We start from the raw sequence: 9,739 nt of genomic DNA on the forward strand, positions 1-9,739 counted from the left end.
GGTATCAAAGGAGAGGGACTTGGATTGAAAAATCAGAACTTGATGCATATCTAGAAAGAATCACCAGTGAGAATAGATGAAAAATTTAAAATTCTGACTTGGTAGAAGACAAACTCCAACAAGTACCATGTGTTGTCAACGATGGCACGCGATTTCTTAGCAACTCCACTCAGCATCGTTTCTTCTGAATCAGCATTCAGCTTGAGTGGTCGGATTCTTAGTGACAATCGAAGCTCAATGACGTCAGAAACTCTTAAAGCTTTGGTCTGCTACAAAGATTGGTTGTATAAATATATCACCACTGAAGGTAATTTTTACTAACTTGTTACTACATATGCATGTACTAATGTCTCTAGTATGCCTCTTTTTTCACTTTTGCTTACTTAGCAGTCTGTTATTGTTTTCTATTTCACAAAAAAATCCAATATGAAAGTATCATAAGTATTATGTTCCATACTGAGTCTTTTCCTTTCATTTTACAGATCATTGATTGAAGAAACTTTGCCTCTTAACTCTGCAAATATTCCGACAAATGCAAAATTTGGGAACTTGGATTGGCAATATTTTTATTCATGTACACTAGACACTTAGTTTATTTTGAAACTTTACTTATGTGTGTGTCATGTCATACTGTCGTGTGTTCCATGCATGTTATACTGATGTGAGAATCTTACTTTATCTTATCAGCAAGACACTGCACTTGCAGAAATTCAATCAGAATAGCTTACTGTTAGCTGACATTAGCAATGGCTAGGTCGGCAATCTCTAATTTTAGTTTATCTCCTGCATATTCTGAGATGTAATAGTCGCAGAGTGTATTACCTTACCTGTGTGCTAGTGCAGGTGCCGCAAGTAACAAGTGCAGCAGGGAGTCGTATTCTACCTGTGCATATTATAGCTTTCTGAGCTGTACGCTCCTTTTAAAGAACCATGGCAACCCATTGATGGTCGGGCGGGACAGGGTGGGTAGATAAGTATACGGGGCGGGGCGGGACAGGGTGGCAGAATCGTATCATTAGTTGTGGGTTGGAGCGGGTTAAGGGAGGGTTTAGCCCTATTAGCAGGCCTACATATACGGGACGTCCGAGCCCACCAGAGAGAGAGGAAGACTTCTGCAACCGAATGATTGCCGGCCCATTCAATGCCGAATCCTCGGAGGAGGCCGAAGCCCACAAACAGATGTTAAGCAGTAAATGTATGGAGTGCGCGTACGCAGCTTTATAGGCCTCGAAATAACACAACCATTGTGTTCGTCAACCAACAATGGTGGTCAATAAACAACGAGCTTATTACATCGTCCTACGAACTGTGCAGCAAAACGGCAAATGAAGTGCAGGTAAACGGAGTACTTTTCGCAGGCAAAGGTGACCAAAAAAATTGATTTGACAGCTTCCTCGGCGATACATGTAGTTCTTCATGTAATAGTTTGACAACGAGGTTACTGCTCCGGTCTACAACTGAAGAGAGAAAAGCTAGCTACACTGACATCGATCGAAGTATAGAAATTAAACGAACAAAACAGCAGACACGTAGTCAGTAGTCTTGCTGATCTTACAAGACGATCGATCGACGTGCACAAACATTGAGCATGCTCGGCAAAATGGGCACGATGAGCTAGGATCTCCAATTCTCCAGCGCATGTAACGTCAACTTTACCACGTACGAGAGCCTCTCAAACACAGCTGCAGAGGATCTCACAGCAGGCTCCGGCACATTCGCCGCAACAGTCGCAGTCCCCGCAGCAGTCGCCGCAATCGTCGTCACCGCCGAAGCAGCACACGCAGCAGCAGCTACTCTGCCCGCCGCTGCCTTTGCCGTGGCAGCACTCGCGGCAGCAGCAGCAGATGCAGATGAATAGGGCGACCACGGCCACCACGCACACGAGCACGACGGCCACAGCGGCCACGAGCCGACGTTCCCGTGGTGGTGCAGTGGTGTGCCATCAGAAGCAGCATCCTCCTTGCCGCCATCGCGCGCGTGATCAGTAAGTTCAGGACTGTGCCCAGACAGCTAGCGAGGCCGCCTGCCGGCTGGGATGCACAGACGATCGACGACTACCGTTGGCGTTCCGAGCACCTATGTAGGATCGAATCGCTTCTCCGTCACGCCTTTGGTTTTATACCCGGCGGCACGCACGCGATCGATCGGCAAGGCCGGCGGCCGGGACTCCGATCCGGCTCGTATACGGCTTCTGCGTAGAAATGGAAACCCTCGCACACGCATGCCATATTTACACTGCAATACCATACATGCCAAACTACTACATATATACTCACATGCTAGCAATAATTATTTCCAAATATATGGTCAGTACAGGAAACCAACCTTTGGACACAACACGACTTGATCGGCCACAACACACACCGTCAGCCTACGCGAAACCTTCCTTGTATACGGTTCCATTCCCATATATACCGTGTATATTCATATGGCGATCGGCAATGGAGTAGTGCAATACCGCTAGCTCTTTTCTGCCGCCTCCAGCGCACTGGTCGACAAGTAGTTGGGCCAGAAACGGAGTAAGCACAAGAACCAAAGCGAGCCCAAATAGTTCTTTTTTTGTTAGGAAGGGAGCCCCAAACAGTCAGAAGAGATCAGGATGGGGAAAAAAGCTGTCGGAGCTCTTCAGCCTGAACCAAGCCCAAGTAGTTTGCGATGGCCCAAGCCCAGGTCGGGATGGGCAGGGAGACGCATGATGTGCACCCTGCAACTGCAATCCTGCACACACAACAGCCAAAACAGTGACCCTAAAAAAGCAGTCAAACAGTGATCTGAATCCTGACGTCCTGTAGTGGTAGCTAGTGGTAGCTAGTGCTAGCTAGTGTTGCCCTGTTGCAATCTTGAAAAGGATCAGACATACAGTTTGGAAAAAGTTAGTTTCACTGTTTCAGAGCTCCGAAGATAAGCACATGGCATCTTGGCATTCACCGTGGAGAGCAGGGCACCAGTCCTATTGGAAATACAGCAAAAGCTGCTGGTTTTTTTTTTTTTTTGCTTTTCAACTTGAACCGATCATCATCACCGGGGAAAATCACGGTGGGGTCATGGCCGTGAGCCCGTGACCATCCTCCTGAACCGGAGCCGCCGGCCGGATCATCGCGGCGAGATAGGCCTGACGTCGGAGTCATCGTCCGTTTTCACCACCTCGCCCGTCCGTCCCATCTGCATCTGCTGATGATGCGTGTGGCTATCGCATAGACTATCGATTACCCTTCTACCTTATCCCGAACAGGAGTTGATGCATGCGCACCGATCAACTGCCTGCCCTGTCATGCAGTGTCGTATCCAAGGAAAGCCCGGAACCGATACCGCTCGCTAGTCATCGCGGGTCGATCGCTTCCTGATTGATGGCATGGCGTCGTTCCTGACTCAATCCGCGACAATAACCGATGGAAGATGCTTATCCTTAGGTCCCTACTTATACTCCCGTTCAGGTTCACACGCGATGTGTTTCTTTAGTTGCCCTTGTCGACAGGCCCTATCGGTGGAGACACACGGGCGCCGCAGCTTGAGCAGGCGATCGATGTGCCCGGCACAAGGACGAGGGCATGGTAGCTCCTGTCGTGTCGACGCGAGACAGGGAAGAGGGGAGCTCCATCTGCCCTGCGTTTCCCACGGCCTCCCGGTCAAAGCACGTTCCGCACACGCGCAGCCGCTGCGTTAAGCCGTTACTCTATCGTCAGCAGCTAGCTTACGGTCTACACTCGAGCAGTCAAAAGCGTGTTCGCTTCGCCGGCCGGATGAGGCCATCCATCCCGGAAGCTTATCGATCCGATGACGCTGGAGAAGTCAGGGGCGATGCCTACTGCTACCCTGAGCCGTCTCGTCTGAATCCGACGTCGCAACAGACTTGTCCGCACGCACGCATAATTGGTGTCACGCGACGCGACGCGAGCGAGCGACAAGGACCTGACCCACTGCGCGAGCGAGCTCACTCGGCGCACTGGACAAAACACGCACGGTCACGGGAACACCCCCAGTCGCGCAGGTCACCCGGAACCGGAAGGCCGGAAGCTCTCGCCAAGCGACAAAACAAAAGCCATGGTGACGCAAACCGGTCTGAGCCGCTGAATAATGGGTTCGATTTGGATGGAATTAAAGCTTTTCCAAGAAAAAACAAAGATTTGGATGAAACTTGTTCGGTTTGCTGTGAGTGGGAGCATGCCGTTCTGATTTTCCCCTAGCGTTAGGTCGTCTCCGTTTGGAAGAACCACGAAGAGGAAAACAGGGCAACTGGAATGTTTCAAAAGAAAAAAAAAACAGGGCAACTGGGAACAGGGCGCGGGTGCATGTACGCTCGCGACGAGGGGTTCCTTTCGGGGGCGAGGAGCGCATGTGCCATCGGCGACGCGGGCACATCAGGCGGGGCCCGCGCCGTTGATGAGCGCGCATCCCGCCACTCCACGGTGCATGTGACCCTGCCCGACTACTGTGGTGTTTTGTTTCCACGGATTAAAGTGCATCGACATGTTTCACGGATTAAAGTTTATCAAATATTTAGGATGGTTTCACGGATTAAAGTTTATCGAATATTTAGCAGGGTTAAATGAGCTAATTATAAAACTAATTACAAAGATGAAGACTAGTTCGCAAGACGAATCCATATTTAATCTTCTTAATTAGTATCTAAACATTCTACGTGACAGGATCAACTTTCAGTCTCTAGATCCAAACACCACCGCCTAAAGGGCTGTTTGGTTCCGTTTGCTTATTTTTAGCACGTGTCACATCGAATGTTTAAATACTAATTAGGAGTATTAAACATAGACTATTTACAAAACCCATTACATAAGTGGAGGCTAAACGGCGAGACGAATCTATTAAGCCTAATTAAGCCTAATTAATCCATCATTAGCAAATATTTACTGTAGCAACACATTGTCAAATTATGGACTTATTAGGCTTGATAGATTCGTCTCGCCGTTTAACCTCCGCTTACGTTGTAAATAGTCTACATTTAATACTTCTAATTAGTATCTAAACATCGATGAGACGGGTGCTTAAAAATAAGCAGCGTAAACCAGGTCTAAACAAACGCCCAACCTGCGGTGCCTTTCAGCGCCCTGTCGGTCCCCCTCTCCCCGCCCCTCGCCCGTCCGACCATGCTCGCCGGCCAAGAGAATCAACCGCCGGATCGCCGCTGCAAGAAGAAAAGATTCCCGCGACTTCCTTTCTCGGAGGAATAGCGAAGTAGTCAGTCATGGGCGCCTAATCGTCTTCTGAATTCTGCAAGATTTCTGTAGAATCCATGCACAGACAACCATTCCAATTCCAAGCATGGACACAACAACAGGTCGAATGCGATGGTGAATTTTTCCTCGATATTTTTGCTCTTTGGGAAGAAGCATGTACACGAGCTGGGCTCGTAAAAAGCGCTACACCACAGCCGCGGGAGCACTCTACTCTCTGCTGCGAACTGCGAGTATTTACACGCTACAGCGACCGCACCGGAAACAACAAAAAATTAAAAAAAAAAGGGAGAGGAAAAGGGAAAGCAACAGCAACTCTACTACTCCTAATCTTTGCTACGCGCACACGGAAGGCCACACGGAGCCTGCAGCACACAGCCGGGCGCGAGATGAGACGACGAGGGAGGGGGATTCCTCTGGAAGGCCGCCGGAAGCAGAGGGCCAGACCGAATCACTCGCACTCCGGGTAGCGGAGCCCCGGCGCCTCGTCGGCGGGGATGGGGACGCGGGCGCGGCAGAGCGGGCAGGTGGCGCGCTCGTAGCGGAGCCAGGTCTCGAGGCACCCGCGGTGGAAGACGTGCCCGCAGGGGAGCCGGTTCACCACCGCCCCGGCCTCGAACCCCGCCAGGCACACGCTGCAGTCGTCGCCGGCCGCCGCCGCCGCCGCGCCGCACGTCGTCGTCGTCACCCCCGGGATCGGGCCGAGCCGGGCCGGGCGGAGGAGCGACCTCTGCAGCCGCTCCGCCGGGCCCGACGCGGCGGGCACGAGCCGGTCCCCGCTGCCGACGGCGCCGTCGGCCTCCCAGTCCCCGAGGTCGAGGAACACCAGCGCCGCCCGCACCAGCCCCGCAAGCGCCGCGATCGAGATCACCGCGTTGTACACCAGGAACCCCAGCAGGCTGTCCCGCGGTTCCGGCATGCTCGAGATCCCCATCGCGGGAGGAAGGAAGGCCCGGCGGTGAGGTCGAGGTCGAGGCGGATTTGGGGGGATCCGATCCGGGGACCGGGCTGTAATTTCCGATTCTTTCGAGGCTGTCGACGCGAGGGGGGGGGGGAGTGGCAACGGGTTGGGAATGGACACGGAGAGGGAGGGCGAGGGCCCATTTATAGCCGCCGCCCGGCTAGCGTCCACCCGCGACCAGCCCCCGCTATCTTGTTCGGGTGGTCACCGCGCTTGGGGTTAGCCGCTGACGGCTGATGCCGCCTCCCGCCTCCTCCTGCCCTCCGCCGCTGGATCCGCGGGACCGAGCCCGCCCGGCCGTCCGATCGGCGGGGGGACATCCCACATGCGTTGGTTCGTGGCGGGCAATAATGCCCCGCAGCTTTGGGTCGTGGCGACCAATAATGTGTGCATGGTTTGTGAGGGGCAGGGAATCCGAATTATTCAGGCCGATCCAAACCCGCCCTGTCGAGCGAGCTAGTGCGAAGAGGATGAGGAGCACGCACGGCGTGGTGAAATCGTCAGACGACAGTGAGCGTCCTCCCCTCCGGAATACCCACTGCCCATCGACCAATCCGAATCGTGGACGTCACGCATACAAATGGCTCTCGTAGTCACACAGCTCGTGAAAGATCGAAAAATATCGGCGCTTTTTTGTTTGCCCGCTGCGGCAGCATCCGAACCGCGCGTTTGAAACATGGGGGAAATATTTTGGCAGAATCTCGGGAAACGCGATGGTTTTCAGAGATCTCGCGGTGGTGGATGCTCTGCCAAACGCGGCGGTGGGCGGGCTTTACCGTCCGAGGGTGACGGCGACCCCGCAGACACGGCGCGCGCACGTCCGCAGCCGGCAGCGGTGGCCGTGGGGGTGTCGCCATCGGGCGGCACCAACTTGGTTGGAGGCGTCGCCGTCGCCCCAGACGAACGTCCACTCAGACGCTATGGCCGCTGCGACTAGTGGCGCTCGGCAGGGGGACCCCCCGGACGGCGCCATCGCGGTGGCGAGCGGAACGGCCGAGAGCTAGCGCGCTTGAACCGACGGGTTGAAGCGTCTCACGTTGTCGCGGTGAGAGTCCCGGGTACGGAGAAGAAACTGGGAACGGCCGGGCGGCCGGGTGCAGTCGCGATCGGCTCCGCGAGAATTATTTCGGCAGCAGCGGTGCCTGTCGAGACGACCGGATCAGAACCGGAAGCCAGGACGATTAGGCTAACCCGCCCGATGATGGCTGGGAGTAAGTACGTGCGACCGAGGTGGTGGCGTTGCGTCTCAGCTTGACCACCGCCGGCTTGACTTTGGGTCTCGTCTCGCAAATGCTCACTGGCACGTCGGTTAGTATAGTAAGGTTTTTCCCCCCGTAATATGCTGTCACAAATTCCGTTCATACGTGCAGTGCCTGTCGCTCTAACTCGCAGCACAGCCGTAGCGATCAGCCTCCGTATCACCAGCCGGAGATTGCGACGGGATGGAGAAACACGTCCCACCAGCGACGCGCTGCCCGGCGGCGAGGGGCCAGCGGCTCTGGCGCGGTCGGAGCGCGCGCCCGACAGCCGGGGACACGACCAAGCGCCGCGCGATCCCGTGGCCTGAACCGATCGATCAGGTTAACCGCCGGGGGCAGCGCGGCCTGCGCGAGCCGGCCGGCCGGCGCCGCGGCACATGCAGCGAGCGATCAGCGCCTGATCCGCCACGCGGGCAAGCGGACGAACCCGCGTGGCGGTGTGAACGGGAAGGCAGGCGGTGGGGGCGGGGGGTGGGGTTGGATTAGTTTAGTGAGGTGGATCGGGTTAGATTAGATTAGATTAGGGGTTGGATGCTTCTGGTGGTTAATGACTTTTGTTAAGCGAGAGATTTGGCCGGCGGCCGTGTGGACGACCGGTGATGTCAACGTGGGCGGTGCTGCGCCACGCAGCACACCTGGAATGGAAGAACCCGATGACCGCGAACCGAGGCTCCTCCTCCCTGCTTTCTGCCCAACTTGCTGGGTCCTCCTTGTACTCGTGGCCCTTTTATCCCGGCCTCTGATTGGTCAGCAGTGACTAGTAAGTGAGTACTCCACTGCTTCGATACTCGAGAGAAGTGTCTAGTGGTTGCTGCATTTAGAAATGCTTTCATCGTGTGAACCAAATCTTGTTTTTTAAAGAAAAATTTAGAAGCTTGAAGTCCTGGTGACGTTCAGTTGAGGAAATACAGAGCTACATGGTACAACGAGGCAACCGCACGATCGAAATGTGATCTACTGTAAGTCATCGACCCACACGTCACGCCAGACACCTCAGGAGATTTGGATTGCCAGCTCAAAGAACACAGCGCATGAGGTCGAAGAGCGATGCGTGGACAAGCTAAAAGCACGATATGTGCAGGTGCTACCCCCGTTTTTTTTCACTTGCATGTGAATGCGATCGGTGCTAACTGCTAAGCACATAAAACAGGATGCATGCTCAGAGTTCAAATCTTAGCGCTATATTTTCACTCTACGCAAAAATTGCTTTCTATAATGCGTGTTGTAGAATTCAAATTTTGGTGCTACATTTTCTTACTTTACCCCAATGATTTTGATGCTGAAGCATCAAAGTATGGTGCGTGACAGCGTGAGTCAACCTTGGTGTTACTTTTTTTTTATCTTTCCACAATTGCTTTAGGTGCTAAAGTGTAAAAGTATAATGCTTACCATAGAGTTCAAATCTTGGTGCCACCTTTTTTTACTTTCAGTAATTGCTTTATGATGCTAAAGTGTAAAAAGTACGATGTTCGCCAAAGAGTTCAAATCTTGGCGCAACTTTTTTACACTTTTCCTTACTTGCTTTTAGTGCTAGAGCATAAAAGTATGATGCTTACCATAGAGTTCAAATCTTGGTGCCACCTTTTTTGACTTTCATTAATTGCTTTTGATGCTAAAGTGTAAAAAGTATGATGTTTGCCAAAGAGTTCAAATCTTGGGTCAACTTTTTTCACTTTTCCATAATTACTTTAAGTGCTAATAAAGCTAAAAAGTATGATGCTTACCATAAAGTTCAAATCTTGGTGCCACCTTTTTCAACTTTATGTTCCACATGCTTTTTCTATAATGGCTTTGGGTGCTAAAGTGTAAAGGCATGATGTGTAAACTATATGGTACTTATCATGTTTTCAATGCTAAAGTGTAAAAGTATGATGCTTACCGTAGAATTCAAATTTTTGTGCCACCTTTTTCAATTTTATGTTCCACATATTTTTCTATAATGGCTTTGGGTGCTAAAGTGTAAAAGCATGATGTGTGCCATATAGTTCAAATCTCGGTGTTACTCGTTTTCAGTTTACATGAATATGTTTAGTTCTAAAGCATAGTAGCATCACGCGTGTGTCCATGAAGTTCAAACCAAAGTGTTTAGCATCAGTTTTGCTTTTCAGCATATGCAAATACTTACGGTGCATCATAGTTTTATCCCGACCTCTCATTGGTTAGCAGTGACTAGTGAGTGAGTACTCTACTCCACTGCTTCGGTACTCGAGAGAAGTCTAGTTGCTGCTGCATTTTGTAATGCTTTCATCGTGTGAACCAACTCTTATTTTTTTTAAAAGAAAAAATTAGAAGTTTGAAGCCCTAGTGCCACTCAATTAAGGAAATAGAGA

The 9,739-nt window shown here is 51.9% G+C and overlaps 1 protein-coding gene across 1 annotated transcript; it reads right to left on the reverse strand.

The window, feature by feature from the left end:
- Window positions 1-5,292: 5,292 nt before the first annotated feature.
- LOC101774538 (probable E3 ubiquitin-protein ligase XERICO) lies at window positions 5,293-6,260 on the reverse strand. Its single transcript, XM_004957074.4, has one exon. It carries the CDS (start codon window positions 6,121-6,123, stop codon window positions 5,641-5,643), a length of 483 nt encoding a protein of 160 aa, XP_004957131.1. The 5' UTR covers window positions 6,124-6,260; the 3' UTR covers window positions 5,293-5,640.
- Between the last annotated feature and the right edge of the window lie 3,479 nt (window positions 6,261-9,739).

The sequence above is a fragment of the Setaria italica genome, chromosome II (genome assembly GCF_000263155.2).
Source record: "Setaria italica strain Yugu1 chromosome II, Setaria_italica_v2.0, whole genome shotgun sequence".
NCBI classification, from domain to species: Eukaryota; Viridiplantae; Streptophyta; class Magnoliopsida; order Poales; family Poaceae; genus Setaria; species Setaria italica.